Source organism: Lactuca sativa, chromosome 9 (genome assembly GCF_002870075.4).
Source record: "Lactuca sativa cultivar Salinas chromosome 9, Lsat_Salinas_v11, whole genome shotgun sequence".
NCBI classification, from domain to species: Eukaryota; Viridiplantae; Streptophyta; class Magnoliopsida; order Asterales; family Asteraceae; genus Lactuca; species Lactuca sativa.
In genome coordinates, this window is record NC_056631.2 from 8,141,823 (window position 1) to 8,163,269 (window position 21,447).

Genomic DNA, 21,447 nt, shown 5'->3' on the forward strand with positions numbered 1-21,447 from the left:
GATTCGTACAATCTTAAACATTATTCGTTGTGCTCTCAAAGTAGATTGTGGGAAAAAGATAACAGAGTACAATCTTAGATGCCATGCACGATGATGACTCCTTTATTTATTTATTTATTTATTTAGACTGAAAATATGATGATGAGTAGAATCTATTTACATCAACAAAACTTTATGGTGAATTTGGTGGTTGTTGCTAAACATTTACGTGGGTTTTAATTAGCGATGCCTAATGGAACCTTTTGCGATATAAATAATTTCACTAATCAAACTATCAAACATGTATATACTATATACAGGACTGAAATTTCTGAATGACAATATAAGCAAACTTGAAGAGGAAAATCCAGAACACATGCCGATCGGTTTTGAAGTAGCTTTCCCTTCGCTCATTGACATTGCAAGGAAACTAGACATTCAAGTCCCCGAGGATTCTCCCGCCTTGAAAGAAATCTATGCAAGACGAAACCTGAAGCTCACAAAGTCGGTACTTTACACACCGTTCTTTTCCCGAAACTAAAAAAATTATTGAAAGAAATTATGGTCGTTACTTTTACTAGGACATTAATATCAAAAACACGAATGTACTTATGATGTTTTGTTTTTTTGTGTCGAAAAGGATACCGAAGAGCTTAATGCACAAAGTGCCAACAACTTTACTTCATAGCTTGGAAGGAATGCCAGATTTGGAGTGGGAAAAGCTTCTAAAATTGCAGTGCAAAGATGGGTCATTTCTGTTTTCTCCATCATCTACTGCTTTTGCACTCATGCAAACAAAAGATCAAAAGTGTCTGCAGTATCTTACAGATGCTGTCACCAAATTCAATGGTGGAGGTATGTTTGGTGTTATATATAGAACCCTTTTTTTGTTCTATAAAAAGAAATCTTTCTACTTAGGGAATATTATCATATTCTTGTTTTTTTATTTTGTTGTAGTTCCGAACGTGTACCCAGTGGATCTTTTTGAGCATATTTGGGTCGTTGATCGCCTTCAACGACTTGGGATTTCGCGTTATTTCGATTCCGAGATAAAGGATTGCGTTGACTATATATACCGGTATATTGCGAATTCGATCAATAGTAGAACTTGTTATAAATTCATCGGCGTTAACATTGGTAACTAAAATGAAGGAATACGGTTTCAGGTATTGGACGAAGGACGGAATTTGTTGGGCGAAGAACTCTAACGTACAAGATATTGATGACACCGCGATGGGATTTAGGGTTTTAAGAATGCACGGCTATAAAGTTACTACAGGTCAGTTTTTAGATGATCACCTCGATCGATCAGGTGACTGGATTAAAGATTAACGAGCATGTTTGTGGCAGATGTATTTCGACAATTCGAGAAAGATGGTAAATTTGTGTGCTTCCCTGGGCAAACAACACAAGCGGTTACCGGAATGTTCAATTTATTTAGGGCTTCGCAGGTGCTCTTCCCCGATGAGAAAATTCTCGAAGATGCCAAGAAATTTTCGTATAACTATTTGAAGGAGAAACAATCGACAAACGAGCTTCTTGATAAATGGATCATCGCCAAAGACTTGCCAGGCGAGGTATATATGAAGATATTCATTTTATATATAACATTAATTTTGCGACAGGTGTTCATAATGACATATATATGATCTACAGGTTGAATACGCATTAGATGTCCCATGGTATGCGAGCTTACCTCGACTCGAAACAAGATTTTACTTGGAGCAATACGGAGGTGAAGACGACGTTTGGATTGGGAAAACCCTATACAGGTATTAATTATTACAACTACATATAAATCTAGATATCGAACCACTTTAATTTACAAGACAACAACTTTTGCTTTTTGCCATGGCCATATATCTGCCATTTGAAGATGACTTTCAAAAACGACAGCAGGAGACAATAGTACGCTCAGCTTTTTTAAAACCCGTGAATGCGATGGTTTGTTTGCCTTCGATCGATCTGGATATACATACGCACATAAATTCTCTGCACAATATTGGTTTGTGCATGCTACTACACGTGCATTTCTGATTATTACTTAAGATGCAATCAAACAAACATTGGGACTTGTATGTAGCTTTCTATGATCGTACGTAACTATTTTGGGTATCCGACAAATTTAATTATATCCATTCGAATTTATGTCTGGATTAAGTGATCTGTATTTATCGTATGCATCAGCTGGGCCCCAAAAAAAAAAACTAATATATATCCGATCCAATTTAATTAGGATATGAATATATATATATATATATATATATATATATATATATATATATATATATATATATATATATATATATATATATATATATATATATATATATATATATATATATATATATATATATATATATATAAGGTCACATCCGACGACTGGTATATATTGGATCCATTTAACGGTTTAATGAAAATGCAGGATGGGTAATGTGAGCAATAATACGTATCTTGAGATGGCTAAATTGGATTACAATAACTGTCTAGCAATACATCACCTCGAATGGAACACTATGCAACAGTAAGTTTGTGACCGGTTCGCATTTTTTGTCCCAACCCAAAGTAAGTCATTAATTAATTCTCGATCTCTAGTTTCTGAATGACGACGGAAATTAATGCCCTTTTCGTCATGTAAATTAAATAGTCCTAGAAAACTTATCTTGGTCTTAAGGAATGATCTGAATGAATTGTCGAATATTCTAAAAATTACATTTTTAAGCAGATGGTATGTGGATTTTGGTATGGAACGGTTTGGGACGAGTGACATCACGAGCCTTTTGGTGTCATACTACCTTGCAGCGGCTAGTGTATTCGAGCCAGAAAGATCCAAGGAACGGATAGCATGGGCTAAAACTACTACATTAGTCGACACCATCTCCTCGTTTTTCCACTCACTCAAAATCTCCAATGAGCATAGGAGAGAGTTTGTAGAGGAGTTCAGAAACATATCCAATTCAATTCATCATGCCAAGTGAGTTTCTTCTTGATATAGCGACAACCGATAAGTAATTATTTGTTCACTTATAGTTTCTATTACTATTAATTATATGGTGGTTGTTACATGATATATATAAGATACGGGAAGCCATGGCATGGATTGATGGTTGCACTGAAAGGAACCCTACACGAGATCGCTTTGGATGTTCTTATGACTCATCGTAGAGACATCCATCCACAGCTTCACCATGCCGTAAGCTTTCCATAGAGTATATATGAGACCAGTCATATATATAGGCTGTCGCTAACCTTTGTACTTTTATAGTGGGAGATGTGGTTGATGAGGTGGCAACAAGGCGTAGACGTAACGGAAGGACAAGCGGAACTGATAGTACAAACGATAAACATGACGGCCGGCCGATGGGTGTCCAACGAACTCTTAGCCCATCCGCAATACAGACTCCTCTCATCCGTCATTAATAACATCTGTCACGAAATATACCACGTAAATGCATGTTGCCACATTTCAAGCCTGTTTCTAATTCGATCGTGTTGAAATTTCTTGACATAACATAATAAATTTTTCTCAATCATTTTCAGAATCGAACCTGCATGGAAGTCAACAGTACAACTATCAGCACGTCGATAGATTCCAAAATGCAAGAACTCGTGCAACTCGTGCTCAGCGACTCACTGGATGATCTTGATCAGGATTTAAAGCAGACGTTCCTCACCGTTGCAAAAACCTTCTACTACAAGGCGTACTGCGATCCTGAGACAATTAATGTTCATATTTCCAAAGTAATGTTCGAAACGATAATTTGAAAAGACTGATATATATATATATATATATATATATATATATATATATATATATATATATATATATATATATATATATATATATATATATATTATATACCCCATTATTCTTACATAGCATAGCATGTTGCCATGTTCAGAAAGAATAGTCAATGAAAATGGTATCTGAATTTTTCTGACTTAATTTTAAGATGTTATCACGAAAACGAGAGGCGTGAAAATCGTATAAAAAAAGGATAATGTTTAACTATTTTAGAATGTCTTGTAGTCAAAAATAGAAGTAACTTTTAGTTGAAGAAAGAAGAAAGCCATATAAGTTGATGAGCAGTACTAAACATCTATCTCTCTATCTATCATCAAAGTTAGTGGGTGTATGCATGGGTGGCATTATGGTCGATGGATTGGGGGGCATGTGTCTTTTTAGAACACATGCATCAAAAGCTTCTTTTACTCAAAGTGGCAGACGATCACATCAAGTTAAATCAAACACTATATGGTATTGACGAGTGCTAAAATGTACCGATCCGAAGTTTAGATCGAAAGCAAATTTAAAACTCAATATCAAATCAAATAAAAATAAAGGGTGTTTGGTGGTGCATATTAGGCTGAAAACATTGGTGGTATTTTTTAAACTGTCATATATATATATATATATATATATATATATATATATATATATATATATATATATATATATATATATATATATATATATATATATATATATATATATATATATATATATAGGCTTAGGTTATTCTATTGAAAATAATTACTGTGTTATTGCATATATAAATGTGAACCATTCATTTTATTTATTTTAAAAAAGTGATTAATACATATTATTTAATTAAATATAATTGAAAAATACCATCTAATTTAACTAGAAAGGTATTTTAGTCATTTAACATATATTTAATAAAGGAAATTTGCATATTTTAAGGGAATCAAAGATTCTATTAATTTTAAAAATCTAATCTTAAAAATTATAAGGTTTTTGGTTCGAACATTCTGACAGAATATGTTTGAATATGTTTAAAAATAACAAAATTTCTTGTAGAATAACAAAATTCTTGAACCATCAATTGAAGAATTAAAACAAAATTTTCATTACTTCTTATAGAATATATGTAACAATTGTTAAGAATTACATTTATTTTTAAAGAATAAAACTAAAAAAAATTTCAAATCTGGAAAAAAAACATCAAAATCTAACAAAAACACTAATACATTCTAAAAGAATAATGTTGCTAAGAGGCGTCGTTCAAATTTCGTGGTTCGTTCTTCAAGCATCAGGTTCTGTAGAAAATACAATGAATAAATTAGTGAGAAAATATTCATACGCCATTCCAACATAATTGGAATTCGTGATTCCATTCTGATAGAATTGAATTCATTTACCAATAATTATATTAATTCGGGGGATTCTAACAGAATATGTTCATGATTACCATAAAAAACATTCGTTTCTGATAGAATGCTATAAACGAAGAAATGTCATTCGGTTGAAGCATTTTAGCGAGCACTTAGTTTAAAAATAGAATATATTACTCTATAGTAGAATAAATTAGTTGATAATGTTACGAGTGATTGATGTTTGTTGTTCTAACTTGTTTACGATAGTTTGTAACATAATCAATTTATGGAGTTGATATTAATATCGGTAAGAACACGTAAACAATCGTGTAAACCCCACTTCCACAAAATCGATTAATTATTAACTAATACAAATGTTGTGAAATGAGTTATCATATATGTGTATTCTAAGTATTCTAATTAGTATAATTTCATTTCTATATATTATTTTGTTTGGTTAATTACATGATGTAGTAAACATTAAGTACATTTGTTTTTGATAACTTGATATTCTACATACTCTATTTTTCATAAGTCATATGTTGTTTTGTTTGATTAATTAAATGATCTATTAAAATTTTCGTAAAATAATGTTTGATAGCTTTCTAGATATTTTGATTAATTAATTAATGTTCTTCGACTCATTTTTAATTTCAATTTTGCTCATCTTTTATGAAAACAGTGGTTTTCAATAAGCACGGATGGATCAAGAAATGAAATGATACAGACAAAAATATTTTCATACAAAGATGTTTCTTCTCTGAAATGGAGATCCATTCAAAAATCAAGGTTTTGTCTACTTTATGTGATTACCACTACGTTCTATTAACTTTTTAATTCAAGTGATACATGTCACTTAAATTAAAATCATTATGTTTGGAGTAAACTCTGGCATGAATATTTCTACTTCTTTTGTGAAGTGGAACGTTTGCATCAAATCCATGAGGTTAAAACCCTGTTAGAGTACCCTTATTCACTAAAGATCTTTTGACTTTATTTGGACCTTTTGACCAATTTGTAAGGGTGTTCGTTTGGATGGATCCGTTTGATCCGATCCAATCAAGTAAATCCAAATTGATTTCGGTTTTCAAAACATGGATCCGAATTGTCCAAACTAAATTTAAATCCGATCTGATCCGATCCAATTACAATTCGGTTGGATCGGTTTTTATAATTCGGTTTTCAAAAACCGAAACATTTGAAAACGACATATAAGTATAATATTATCCAACTTTACACAAGAAGAAAAACAAATCATTTAGTTGTGATTTGAAATTTATAAACAACTAACAAAAAGATATATTATAGTTAAATATTTTATAGATACAAAACTTTCGAGAGAAAATGCATATTAATGTTTTTTTAATCGGGTGAAACGTTTTGAACATATTTGAAAAAATAAATTACAAAATAAATAAATAATTATAGATATATATTATAAATAGATAAATAATAAATGTTTATTCGGTTTTTTTGAACTATTCGGTTCTTATTTTGTAAACCAATACCAATCGGAAATCTAAAATAATAATTCGGTTTTGTTGAAAACCAATCCAAAAATCCGAATATCTGAACCAAATAGTCCAATCCAAATTGTCCAATTGGATAATTCGGTTTTATCCGAATAGTGAACAGTCCTTCCAATTTGTAAGCCACAAACCCACATAAACATATATTTATTAGAATCATAGTGTAACATGTAAATTATGAAAAACTACCAACACCCGCTCCTTTTTTCAATCTATCAATATGTTGGATATCATACTATTTTCTGAATCGTAATATGTTTGTGCAGATTTCCAAAGGTCGCAAAGATCTCTCTCTTGCTGGTTTACGATAAAAAACCACCACATACCTCAACGGAGAAGTACTTTAGGAACGCATACAGAGGAGACACGGGGGTTCCACACTCCAGTCAAGAGAAATTCCTCAGCATATGGAATGGAAAGGTCATCTTCTTAGGCTACCATTTCTTTTCTTTTACCTCTCAAATTCTAGATGTCGTTCAGGAATCGCTCAAAAGTTTCCTAATTTTTCCTTTCATACGGTTTGTTATTGTGTTCTTTGCTAGCAAAAATCTAGCCTCCAAAATCATGAATCGATGATATTTTGAAGAGTCGAAGCCAAAAAAACATGAATAATGAATAATGAAAGCATTGATATCAGGTTAGCTTCATTTCCAAAATTCATCTCAGCTTTGTCGAATTTGGTTGTTGAACATAGTTTTTGGATTTCGTTTTTTGGGTTTTTTAGTTTTCATGAACACCAACTGTTTGACAAAATGCCTCAATGACTAACATTTTTCTATATATATTGTTGTTGATGGCTATCTTTCAACGATTTTGTTGCTGGTATTCTTTTTTCTAATAGTTTATGTTCGTGTTTTCTAAAAACGATTGATTTATTTTACTCTGTTGTAGGGACTTTGGTGTTATCTCTTACAAATGCCATTGCTCAATTGGCTTGGATAGCAGATAAAAAATTCAATTGATAAATAAATCAATAAACAAGGATTCAGGTAAGATCAACAACGATTTCATTTGCACTTTGTTTTGGGATATGTTGGGAGGATTTAGAAATCTCTAATTCCATTTTGCTGACCATAATTTATAGGGATTTAACATCTGTCAACAATTTCACAGATCTGGTGGTTTGGTTTGTTGGTCGGGGAGAACATGACACGATATTATATTATTTTTTTATTGGTCTTGGCTTTTCGTATTTCTGATGTCGTTTGGAATTTTTGCAGTGAACCATGTTGCTATTACGAGTTGTAGTTGTTATGTGGCTTATGATATATATTTACGTCAATATATATAGGTTTTGTATGCATATTCTCCATTTGATAAAATGTATGACTGAAATAAAAATGTGATCTTTCACTTTAAGAGTAGTTTGTGATCAGTATGTCTATGAGGGGTTTTGGGTAGACTAATTTCACAAAGAATTAAAAGTCTGACTTGCTTTTTTCAGTTATTTACCGACATCTTCCAACCCATTCACAAGTGGAGATATACGCAAATGGTTGTTTAACTTGCTTTTTTCAGTTATTTACCGACATCTTGTAAATGGTTTCCCAAGTTGCAAAAAAAAAACTATTATTTATTTTAAAAATTATATTATAATATGACCGCTACATAAAATTTTTTTTACAATGACATAGTATATTCAAGGAAAATTTGGTTTACTTTTAAATAATAGATTATGGTTGCATGCTAAATACCAATTAGATTATATCAATCAAACATAATATGTTAATTTATCAAAAATATCATTTTCAATTATATTACTGTAACTAAGAGACACTACATGTTAATTTGATGATAACATTTTGACTATATAAATCTCAGTTGTTTTGAATGATATAAACACGGATGCACATGACTTGGTTTGGGTTGGTTTTTTTGTTTAAAACATAACCAAAGCCACATATGTTGTTTTTTTTTTGTTGCAAAACGCATGAGTTTGGTTTTCAGTTTGGGTTTTTAACCTGTGGTTTCCACGGGTTTTAACCTAATATTCTAACATACATGGATATATATTGTAATACATAGTATAATGAGATAACTCACCTGGTCAATTACTCAGACGACTAACAGTTATCTGAGCGATCCAACTGGCGAGCAACACGCCTAACAAGTATTAACCTATAATGCTATCACTTATTAATCTCTATGGAATTTTGGTAATGAAAGCTAGATCTTTCACTAATCCCAATTAATACTTCGAGTTCTATCAAATAGGAACAACCAGGTAAGATCATACCGGAGGTAGGGTCTGTTTAGTATACATGGTATATTTTTTGGAAACCTCGCTAAATTTAGCATGAACATCATTGCTTTAAGTAGATGAATAAGTATTATGACTAAAATCATTGATAAATCTTATTTAGAAAATTCATAATAACGACTACGAATATAAATATAAGCTACACTTAAAGTGCAATAAGTGCAGCTTAACTTACAAAAACTCCTAGCGAAAGCCGAAATCTGTTCAGGTAGAATCTCGACCCGAAAGCTCCTTTTCGTCGGACTCCTAGATACCTCAGAGCCTCAATTAAGTGGTCTGAAACTCAGAAAAAGTCGGACTCAAAGGGAGGAAAATGTTTGAGAGAGAGAGAAGATTGAATGTTATGAGAAATGAGCTGAATTTCTGCTTTATTTATAGAACTCCAAGGGGCGGCGCACAACCAAACCGAGATGTGGGGCGTGCCACATCTATAGGTAGGTAGCAGGGGTGGCACTGGTGATGACACATGTCGCGACGTGCATAGTGTTGTGTAGCGATTCATTAGGTAAAATTCTCAATCTTCTAAAAATCGTATCTTTTGCATACGAGTTCATTTTTTGACGTTCTATATATCCACATGTAGCTATCGATGAGTACTAGAAAAAATGGATGTGACCACCAACAACTATCAACATTTACTGTAACTGCAACAAGTCCACGTGCGACACTTTGATTACCAATAGCGATCTTAGTCCAAACAGCAAAAATTGGTGTGCAATTTTTACCATTTAGACTAGGGGACTTAATGACTTACTGTGACAACCCAAGTTTGTTCCGTTACATTTCCCCGTTACCGTTAACGGAATATCCCCTTTTGTAAAAAGTTCCGTTAATTAAAGGCCGCCAATTAAATAAATATTTCATTATTTATATCTTTATGTCGTTAAGTCGTGATAAGAGAAATAAAAACTCGTAATACACATTTCCATTTAATTGGAAAAAGTTAGTTCTTATTTTCACGACCACTAAATCGGGTGCGACCAAAAGCTCCGTTTAACGACAGTATCGGGTAGAATATCACTGAGCTCCAACTTCCACCCATATATAAGGGGGAGTAAACCCCATTTGGACCTTTTTCACCCTCTCTCTCTCTATACTCTCTCTCTCTAGACTCGTTTTCGACTCGAATCCGCAACCAAACGCTTCCAAATCGTAAGTCCACTTACCCTAGCTTGTTCTAAACATTATTGGTTGTGTTTGTACCCCAAAATTTGACCATTTAAGCTGTTAGAATGGAGTTTATGGCCTAAGCTCCTCCTTAGGCCGTAAACCCCTTAAACAAGGCCAAAATGACCCTTAAATGTCCCTAAAGGCTTGGAAACTAATTGGGGGTTTAGCCTAGGAGTGTTTAAACATGAAAACACAAGGATTTAGGGCATAAAAGGGAGTTTACGGCCCAGGCATATGCCAAGGCCGTAAACACCTCTTAAACTTGTCAAAATGCCCCAAAAACACTCCCAAACCACCCTTAGGCTTAATACATAATTTAGGGACTTGCTATTTCGGGTTTAGATCATTCAAACACAAGGATTTAAGGGATTAAAAGGAGTTTACGGCCCAGACATATGTCAAGGCCGTAAACACCCCCAAACATGCTAAAATGATAGTTTTAATTCCCCCAAATGGCCTCACACTTCATTATAAATTACTAGGAGGGTATTAAGGGCTTGAAACTTCAATAAACTCAAGATATAAGAGTTTACGGCCGTGAACTCCCTTAGGGATGGTTCATGGGCCGTAAACTCCATAATGGTGCCCTTAAAGACCCTAAACTCATTCATACCATTTAGATTTGGGCCTAGAAAAATCCCACGAGCAAGATAAAGCCTTAAAACACCCTAGAAACCCGTCACCATGAGTTTACGGCCGTAAACTCATGGGGAGTTGTCCCTGGGCCGTAAACACCATAAGGTGAGTTTACTCTTGGAGAGTAAACTCCATTCCTAAGCCATTCACACCCTTAGATGTTACCCGGGACACCCTAAACACTTAACCAAAGTGTTTTCCACTCCTTAGAGTGCGTATACTTGTTTAATTAGTATATAATATACTAATTGTATGTGAACATATGTTATCATATGTTAAATAGGTCTCTAAGTGTGTCCAAGTCCCTACTTGACACCGAGCACCCAACCGGCGCCTTCGTTGGATCCACTTACACCAGGTGAGTTCATACCCCTGAATGAGCCTTTCAATGTTTTTACATGTTTTATAGGGGGGAATACAAGTTAAACATGCCAGTTATCATATCAATCACATGTGATTGATAACCCGCATGCACAAGATTTTACCACACTGTACACTGTTTTACCAAGTAGGATACTATAATGGTTTTCAAAAAGGTATTCAATTGTTTCAAAACTCTTACTTATACTGTTTTATCTAAATTCATTTTAAACTGGTTTATAAAGGTCCAAAGATTTCTAAAGGTTTTCTAACTTATTTTATCAAAGAATACCAATTGTGATTTTCCCTGAGTATAAAGGTTTTTCCAAGGTTTTCATCAAAATTCCCTTTTCACGACGTATACTTTTACTTGTTAGTTACTGCTGCTTTGCTTTCATTTATTTTAAACTCCTACTTGATAACGCATCCACTTCGTGATACGCTTATACCTGTTATTGCCTCTATTTCGCTTATACTTGTAGTCGCTTATACTTGTTAGACGCTTTTACTTCACCAGTTGTCGTTTCCACTTTGTGATTCACTTATACTTGGTACACTTATACTTCACAAATCGGTTGTTCCACACTGTACGATTTCACACCACGATTCGGTTATTCCACAATGTACGATTTCACACCACGATTCGGTTATTCCACACTGTACGATTACACACCACGATGATACGTTTCCACTTGATACACACTCAGTCGTAGATTAGATGTATGTCTGCGCTTGTATAGGTACATATAAATAATGATTGAAGGACTTAGAAAGGTTCGTCTGCCCTATTTCCTTTTTTTGCATCTAGATTTATGTGTGGTTGTTGGGGCTCTTTAGCCATAATGATATTATTTTGAGTTAGGAGCCGGATCTGGAGTTGCTACTTCAGATCCAAGTGTGTTATGGACTGGAGAAGCATAAAGTATCAGCCCTTGAGTCGATTTTGAAGCCCCTTGGCCTTAAACCTTAGTTTATGGTGCTTTTTGCCTAGATCTCCCTCTCTACACGTAAAGTTTGCAACTTTACGTGGGGGATAGGCTTGGGAAGGGTAGATCTACAGTTTGGAGTCCATGCATGACTCGAAAGTCCTCTGCATGTATGTAGATCTGAATGGACTCGGCGAGTCCTTCGAGTGGACTCGTCGAGTAGCTTGAAGATGAGGTGGAACTCGACGAGTGGGATGAACAGCTCGTCGAGTCGGATGAAGATGGGCATGAACTCGGCGAGTTGGATGAAGATTGCCTTGTGCTCGGCGAGTCTGCTCTTGGACTCGACGAGTCAGGTCGCGAAGCCCCAAACCCTTCGAGTTGAGATTTGAATCAGTGAGTCGGGTGGAGACTCAGCGAGTTGGTCAGGTCAGGACTCGGAAATCGTTGGACTCGGCGAGTCATGTCGCGGATGGAAGGACCCTAAGTATGTGAACTCGGCGAGTCAGTAAGTGGACTCGGCGAGTAGGGTTGACCTGGAAAGGTTGACTTTGACCAGGACTTTGACTTGACCAGAGTTGACTTGGTTGTCTGTCAGGGGTCAGTTTGACTCAGTGTTGTATTGATATTGGTAGCTCGGGGAGCTAATGGGGCAGCAGTTCGGAGTCAGTGGTCAGGTAGCGGTCAAAGGGATTAGCAGCAGCAGTTCAGCAGTATCAGGTGAGTTTCCCTTTTGTATGAATGGGTTTACGACCACGATGCCGGCCCATGTAGTTATGAGTAGAAGACCCGAGGGTTAGCCCTAGGCACAGTATGCTAGTATGATATTCGGGACGAGGTCCAATGATAGAGGGCGGGTGCCCAAGGAATGGTTTATGTGATAGCTTATACTTGTTGTCTGAGTGATACTTGTATGTGCCTGGTAGGGAGGTGAGTGTGGGCGAGGTCCCGTATCTCACCAATAGCAAAGTGTGGATGGTGTCCACATCTCAGTAGTAGCAGAGCAGGGGCAAGGTCCAAGTCAGGAAAGGAGTAAGTGTGGGCTGGGCCCGTATCTCACTACCAGTAGGAGCATGGACGGGGTTCTGTGACTCATCAGTAGCAGGTCAGGGGCGGGGCCCAGAGATAGGCGAGGCCTTAGGACAAGATCTGTTAGTATGTGTTTAGCTTATGTGAGATGTTTATGTGCTATTATACGTTAGTGGGCAAGGCCCTGTGACAGGCGAGGCCTACGTGAAACAGAACTGTATCCGAGCGGGGCTCGAAGCCAGGCGGGGCCTGGAGCGACGGGGTCGTTGTAGCGGGCGAGGCCCAAGGTGGGGGGGGGGGGGGGGGGGGGCGAGGCCCAGGATAGCGGGCGCGGCCCAGTATGTGGTTATGCATGGTATGTGGTAGGGTGGGGAACTCACTAAGCTTCGTGCTTACGGTTTTCAGTTTTGGTTTCAGGTACTTCCGGTAGCGGATGATGGAGCTCGGGATGATCGCATGGCACACACCATAGTTTAGATAGCCTGGGAATGTTTACTCTGATAACAAATATGTATTTTGGAAACTAATACTTTGTTTATGTTTGAAAACGATGAATTTGCTTAACGTGATGTTTTATTAAAAGAAATTTTTAGTCTTGAATTTTGGGACGTTACAACAAGTCAAGAAAAATACCCTTTAAGATTTAAAATAGACACATTGTAACATAAAACAAATTTTTGGGGCTTAAATTGTCAAATAAACAAAAGTTGGTGGAAAGGTTGCTATTCTGGTTTTCTTGAGGGACAAAAGAGTCAAAACAGTTAAAATAAATGTTTTTGTGACAATTATGCTCTTCAAAGGACTTGAATGTAAATAATAGCTCAATGGGCCAATTTTTGGGCTTTTCAGCCCATTAAGCCCAAGGTTACGAAAAATCTGATTCTCAAAGGGCTAAAATGAAAAATTTCTCAAAACAGGGGATAAAAAGGGTAAACAAAATCATTTCTGGGGTTAAAATGTTTTTCTTTACCAAAAAGGATAAAAAAAATGTAAAGTTTTTGGATTTTGGGCCAAAATTGTAAAAGTTGCAAAAAGTTTGGACTTTAGTCGTAAAATACTTTTCTAGAAGGGCTGAAACTGATAAAAGTAAATTTTGAGCTAAAACCACCACTTAAACAAAGTCTATGGGTCAAAAATGACAAGAAAATGGTTTCAGGGCCTAAAATGTCTTTATATATATATATATATATATATATATATATATATATATATATATATATATATATATATAAGGGGCTAAAATTGTCATTTTTATCCAAGAAGGGCTGAAATGGTCAAACCAAAATTTTGAGTCAATTATATTAAGATATTTGGGTCAAAAATACCAAACCACAACTATGACAAATGGCAAGATGAATATACATAAATTCCGAATATCGGACTCGTATCGATACAAATTTAACAATTGTTCAATTAAACATTCCGACAACTGTACTATACCCACAACAAGTAAACATTAAATTCTTTGGGCTTGAAAGTTTCATACATGCTTATTGGGCCTTTGTGACCCATTAACATGATTTTTAGGCCCAATGGCTAATTATAAATGTTATTGGGCCTTCTATGACCCAATTCCATGTTTAAGGGACCCTCAATGGCTTCTAAGTGCTATTGGGCCTTAGTGGCCCCTTTAGCATTGCTAGCAAGGTCCAAGTAATCAAATGCGAATTGGGCCAACGTGTCCTTCAAATACCCAACAGCCTAAAATAACTCACGAAAGTAGTAGGGCTTTGTATTTCCCCTTCTTCTCGTTTGTTAGGCTTATGCGTAATCAAAGTAAACAAATACAAGTCGATAAACAATAGTAATCAAAGTCAATTGGGATTTAGTGAGTAATAACAGGTGGCACCAACGTGTGTCGGCCGTAGTCCGTAGTTATAATCAAAGTCTCCTGGAGGGAGAGCGAGAGTCTGTGTATAGATCTATACGGAGGTGACTCCCCCACACCTCAGCTGTTCGCTACAGTTAGACTCGGCCAGTCTAGGGTGACAAAATCTTAAGATCAATTCTGGCGTTCACCAGAGTGCCAAGACAGACGAACTAGTTATTATCATGCATGGTTATAACGACTCACATAAATAAATCTAATGTAAACCAAGTAAACAAGGTAATTCAAAATCATTCACATGATGAGTAACCATTCAAACCATTATAAGATATGTTTATTTTGGAAAACATCAGGTTTTCCGGGGAAGTACAACATTTTCACTTGTATGTTAATACAAAGTTTCTCAGTTATACATGTTTTGAAATAATCATGCATATATTTACGGATCTTCACTCTTTTTTTATAAACAATGGTCTTTTCAGAAAATATCGGATTTTCTGGGTCGTTTTCGTTCAAACTACACAAAACATTTTCATACCAAACATGCTTATGAACTCACCAACATTCCATATGTTGACCGTTTTCAAAATAACTTGTATTCTCATGTAACAGGTAAGTTGAGGAATAAGTGCCAAGTACATCAGTGTGTTTTGCTTTTGAAAACTACCAAACAATTTATGTGTGGATTTGTAATGTTAAAACAATGTACTTGATGTGACCAGTGTCAGTTGTAATATATTGATGCATGGTGATGTTTATGTTATGATTCATGTATATTCATTGTGATGATATTCAATTTAAGTCACGCGAGCCCTCGGACGTTTCCGCCGTCTGGTTTGGGGGTGTGACACTTAGAGCCAATTCTATGAAATTACACATATTGATAATGATGACTACGCTGAGGACTACAGGAGGCGAGAAATAGGTCGTGAATGAAACATCTTTCACATGAGTTGTTTTAAATAGATTTATAAAATCATTAGATTTTAATATAGAAATGCTTTTTAAGTTTGAAAATGCAAAAATATGGTCCCAAAATACAAAACAATTTAATTAGTTAAAAAATGCCATTTGTTATATAATCGGGGTATATAATTGTTTGGATCAACGAGAGTTGTGAAACACTTTCAGATTAAAGCATTTTGAGGGTGCACTCGAAAATATAATCGAATAAAATTCACTGTTTTCTAGAATGGAGAATGAAGAAGATGTTATGAAAATTTGTACCCAAAATGATTTCAAAACTGATCAGATAACAAGAAAGAACCCCTTGTCTTAAAACTGCCAAATAACAGTTTTATGTCCTAAAACTGTTCAAAACGGTCATAAACTAATATAAAAAACCAGGTCTGAAATATGGATCACAAAATCGGGTGTATTTACACAAAATACATATTTCTAAGGCATTTGTATATAACAACATAACACATATAAAAAAATCCCCGCTGCTCCTTGGACCCCGTCAGTTCAAGGGCTTCGCCCCTAAATAGCAATATACTTTCGACAAAGACAAAATTAAACAAATGTGCACTCCGCACCATATTGATTTGTTCATTAATTGTCAAAGTGACATTGATCAACAAATTAACCTCATTACACTTAAATAATATTAATAATATAAAATCACCAACACCGTCAACTACTATCATAACATAGTCAATGCTAGGTTTTATTAAAATGACAATCTCCTCGTAGTATATTTCTAGTTTAAAGTCCACATTAATTTTTCAGTTCGTTTTGATTATTTAATTCTTATTAGTGTGACTTTATTTATCTATTTTTAGCCTTTTAGTTGTTTATTTAAATAATTGATTAAAACAGAACTTATTTACCCTCAAAAATTAAGCTGTTACAATTATCATACAAAACACCTATGGATAGTCAATTCATTCGAGCAAACACCGAAAATTAAGATGTTACAATTATCATACAAAACACCTATGGATACTTATTCATGCAAGCAAACACCAAAAATACACGACATATACTATCTTTTTCTTACGGGTTCATATGTATAATCTTCAAACACTAACTTGATTCTCATACTCCCGTTTACATGTGAAACCCACTAACCCAAAATGGAGGCCCAATAAGCATCCCAAAAGTAAAGACAATTATACCATGAGAGAAAAGGAGCCTCCCGCGGGAAAAGGACTGTACCCATAGTAAAATAATGAGTCTATTATTAACTCTAACATTAAATAAATGTTATTTTTAAATACCATTTGACAAACATTTTAACGTCATCAAAATAATAACTTAAATAAAATAAAAAAAAATAAAAAAAGTTCATCTGATCATTATCAACTTGTAAATATTATTGTTTCTTACAATCAATTGTCATTACTTTATAACCCTTTTGACTCGACGATTACGAGACTAAAATGGAGTTAACATGTAACCGGTGAAAAAGCATGGTTTTGTTAACTCCTTCTTCTTCACCACTCGTAATGGATACCCTTCCCCTTCTTCATGGACGGTGGACCTTCCATGGCCAAACGCCCTTGTTGTTCCGATCCTTCCGTCGCTAAAACTCAATCAACTATGTTGTCGGAATCTGACAACGATGCGGTGTTGAAATCTTTCTTAGGTGTCTTCGATTATGACACAATCAACACCTCTTACGACAATCTCATCGAATCTAGATCATCTGATTCCGATGAAAATGACTTGATCCAACGCGCTCTTCACCTCGACTCTCTTCTCCTCGAAGCCGGAAAACGGTCCGATCGTAAACGGTCATCCTCACACAAAGTCGCAGTATGGCCTCTGCCTCCCGATCTCACGATCAAGGTACTTCGGAATCTATATTGGTTTTGAATTGCTTGTTTGTTTTTTATTTGTGCATTTACTCAGTATAGCTGATATCGTTTTAGTCGAATTCGATCCTAGATGATGGACTATGAATGATGATTTGTAGGTTTTTGGTATGCTTGATACTCAAAGCGATTGTTATGCTGCTGCGACGTGTTCATTTTTTCAAAAGTGTGTTGTGGATCCTTTGTGTTTTATAAACATCGACTTAATTACGTTAGTTCCTAAGGTCAACAATGTTGTAGGTTCGAGCTGGAAATGCACTTCAGTAAGCTCTCTTTTCTGTGTGTGGCTACGAGTATATATTGTTTTACGATGTCAGTTTTTGCTTGTTATTAGTATGTGAGAAGCCATGCATGATCATTCTTACTTATAAATACCTAATGAGTTGGGATGTTCTAGGACATTAATTTAGGCATAATTCTGTTTCTGTAAAATGTTAATATCTTGTGCTAGTGAAGTTACAACATTTGGTTCTTGCTAAGAAGAAGGAAAAATATATAACTACAAGGTTGCACCAGTTATGATAAAGAATGCCCCAACTTGTCAAAACTGTGTGCATGTTGCAAGGAACGAGGACATAACATGAGTGCAAACATGGGATTGTTCCAAGCCTTCTCCTACTGTGTCTTAATTAGTCTGGATGTTTTTTCCATGTTTTAAAGAGATTTGATCCAAATGATTTAATTAGAGCTTATTTAATTTGCAATTCAAATGAGCTTCTCTTTATGAGTTTGACCAATCAAATGAAAAGCAAAGGGGATGATGACTTCATTTGAACCAGTTATGATCGTAAGCATGTAATACCCACTAACACCTCATGCAGTTATTATATTTTGTGCTTAGATGTGTTATTAATCAGAATATATAGGCTGCATAACTTCAGTAACATACTCTTAAATGTGTTAGTACCTTATGTGGTAAAGTGATGATAGCATGTTTGAATTAGTTTAAAGTATATTATCCAAAGCTTGCATTATGTGAACCTTCGTTCACGCATCACTTGCTAAATGCTAATGTTCGTTAAGTTTTTCATAAGTGTGCATTGCAATATGCATATACTTACGTACAATGAGTTACATTTGAGCCATTAGCTTATAGTATTAGGAACGAAAAATGATCCAGACAAGGAAAAGAGTCACCTATTCTAACAAGGTCCTGCTGGAGTTCCCTGAGTGCGAATGGTGGTGCACTTGGGTATGTTGTCATTATATATATATATATATATATATATATATATATATATATATATATATATATATATATATATATATATATATATATATATATATATATATATATATATATATATATATATATATATATATATATATATATATTAGAATAACTCATCATATGACCTTTATGTTTTTGACACTTTCTCATTTTTCTTTTTTAAAATAATTGGTAGGGCTCGTTTGAGAAGATTACACCTTTACAATATGGAAAGGATTGATAATACTGCTCTCTTGGCATCATTATCAGCTTGCCCTTCTCTCCTTGATCTGGAAATGGTAGACCTGTAAAACCCTTTTCGTAACGCACGCATACTCTATTATAATTCTATTTCCCAAGGGCTAAGAGTATATTTTCAGATAGGTATGTTGAGTTGAGGCATACATTGGAATCAGTGAGCAAGAATTGCCCCTTAATAGAGCGTTTGGTCTTTGAATCTTCGAAAACAGGGATCCTTCTGTTTCATTCATGCTTGCTATAAGTCTTGCAAAATTTTAGGATAATTATGATTACCATTTATTTACATGTAGAGATGATGATTTGAAATACCCAACCTGCAATGAATTCGTGCGCAGCTGCCCTAGCATAACTGCCTTGTCACTAAAGGGATTCAAGCTGCATGACTACAAGGCTCGTATGTTGGTGAATGTATATTTCTTGAATTATTTATGATCCATAACATATTTATCTGAAACTATATTGTGATATGTTAATCAATGTTTCAGGGGCTTCACAAATTGAAATATGTGGACTTGTCAACGTCTTACTCATGCACAGGTACTTAATTTTTTAAGGTAAGAAGTGTCATAAAACTTAGAGTTCAACTATATTACTTTTCTGATCATTGGCTGTAATCCTAACTACAAATTTGGATCGTAGGAACCTTGGTGCCAAACTGCCAATGGTGGTGGAAACCATTTGGAGGTCATGATTTTACGAGACTGTATCAATGCATCTCAAAGATGTAAAAGGACTAAATTGTCCCTAACCCCTCCCGCCATGGTTCATGTACTTGAAATTTAAAAAATAAAAAAAGTCGTTGGCAGGTTGAAGTTGAGCGCTTTGTGGGAGCTGTTCTTGCGGGAGAATTCAAGCACTTTAGACATCTTGTGAGTAAAAATACTCGTCCTCTGATGATTTAATAAATTTGTGATATAGTATAATATAACTCTTACAAATTACAACTTCAGTCCCTTTTTCCAATCTTTAAAGTTTAAATTGGGTTACCTTATTCCTTAAAACAGGACATATCCAACCGATAGATGTTATAGTGCAAGGTATACTGATTTATCCTGTTTCCTTTTCTTTTATATGGATTTTATAAATAATTAATACATTAAATATGTGATTACAAATGCTATAGTTTCAATATATTATACTGTATAAAGCAATTCGAGATATTGTAAACATCTAAATACTTTCGGCCTGTTTTCTTTTTAGCTAATTTATTCTTAAAAGTAAATTGCAAAAAAGGTATTTGCGCTTTCTGATTTTACCATGTTTGAATATTTTTTCATTGATGCTATCGATTTTGGTCCGTGTAACCTGAAATAAGTAACAAAATTAGTAATTCATTCCTAGGGACCAACATTGAAAATAGAAGGGTAAATGGCACAAAAAACACTATTTTTATACAGAAATTCGATTTTGACACCGTGTTATTTTTTGTGTCAATTTTGACACTGTGTTTTCCAATTCGTTACAATTCTGACCACTTGACCGGTTAACCAGGTTACATGCTGACGTGGCATGATGACGTGTCAGTTTTGATGACGTGGCATGCTGACATGATATGCTGACGTGTCAAAATTGAATTTTTTTCTCACAAAAAACACTAAGTTTTCATTTTTTTTTCGATTTTGACACTACGTTTAATTTTTTCTTTCAACTTTGACACTATGTTTTTTTGTTCCAAATCGAACATCATTTTTTCCAATTTTGTTCAATGTTGACAATTTTCTATTTGAAACCGTATAAATATTTTTTTAATACATTTAAACCGTATAAATATGTTTTTTTTTCATTTAAAAACCATAGTTTTGTATAAATACATTTTTTTTTTACACTCAAACCATATTTTTATGTATAAATATGTATTAACTATATAAAAATTGTATTTTATATTAATATGCAACTTTAAAATGTGTTTGAAGGTTTATAGGCGTGTAGTTGATCAAAATTTGGATATCAAGTTTGCAACCCATCAAATTTTTACATCTTATTAGAAGCTTATGGTTAGTTTGATTCTCATGATATAACTAATGCTTTGAATGTAAGAAAAAAAACACCTTGTATTTAAATAAAAATATGGTTTTTAAACGAAAAGAATATGTTATACGGTTTAAAATGTAATAAAAAAAATATATTTATACGGTTTCAAATGGAAAATAGACAAAATTGAACAAAATTCGATAAATGATGTTCGATTGGAACAAAAAAAACATAGTGTCAAAATTGAAATAAAAAATTAAACTTAGTGTCAAAATCAAAAAAAAGTGAAAATTTAGTGTTTTTTGTGGAAAAAAAAATCAATTTTGACACGTCAGCATATCATGTCAGCAT

General features: G+C 34.4%; 2 protein-coding genes across 9 annotated transcripts; both read left to right on the plus strand.

Annotated features, from left to right (window-relative positions):
• Positions 1-299: 299 nt before the first annotated feature.
• LOC111886441 (ent-copalyl diphosphate synthase 1) lies at positions 300-4,339 on the plus strand (the record flags this gene model as incomplete). Its single annotated transcript, XM_052767539.1, is given in 11 exon segments — positions 300-483; positions 620-834; positions 937-1,057; positions 1,146-1,258; positions 1,330-1,556; positions 1,636-1,751; positions 2,405-2,503; positions 2,705-2,953; positions 3,058-3,172; positions 3,245-3,424; positions 3,520-4,339. Coding segments are annotated over 11 exon segments (1,844 nt in total), but the record flags the coding sequence as incomplete, so codon positions are not given.
• A 12,862-nt stretch (positions 4,340-17,201) lies between these two features.
• On the plus strand, positions 17,202-20,324 carry LOC111886386 (F-box protein SKIP17). 8 transcript variants are annotated; one of them, XR_006186766.2, is made up of 6 exons: positions 17,490-17,628; positions 19,061-19,163; positions 19,245-19,533; positions 19,611-19,679; positions 19,765-19,994; positions 20,130-20,324. XR_006186766.2 is itself a non-coding variant. In XM_042898044.1 (4 exons), the coding sequence occupies exons 1-3, from the start codon at positions 17,308-17,310 to the stop codon at positions 18,798-18,800; spliced, it is 540 nt and encodes a 179-aa protein (XP_042753978.1). In that variant the 5' UTR covers positions 17,202-17,307; the 3' UTR covers positions 18,801-18,846; positions 19,061-19,163. The 8 variants fall into 8 exon arrangements, 1 of the variants encoding a protein (XP_042753978.1); XR_006186765.2 differs by having other exon boundaries at positions 19,765-20,324; XR_006186769.2 differs by having other exon boundaries at positions 19,611-19,662; positions 19,765-20,324.
• The last annotated feature ends 1,123 nt before the right edge of the window (positions 20,325-21,447 follow it).

Coding starts and splice junctions, on each gene's coding strand:
- LOC111886386 (XM_042898044.1), top strand. CDS start 17,308: ATGGACGGTGGACCTTCCATGGCCAAACGCCCTTGTTGTTCCGATCCT. Junction 17,629..17,755: donor CTCCCGATCTCACGATCAAG/GTACTTCGGAAT, acceptor GATGATTTGTAG/GTTTTTGGTATGCTTGATAC. Junction 17,918..18,743: donor CGAGCTGGAAATGCACTTCA/GTAAGCTCTCTT, acceptor TTGAGCCATTAG/CTTATAGTATTAGGAACGAA.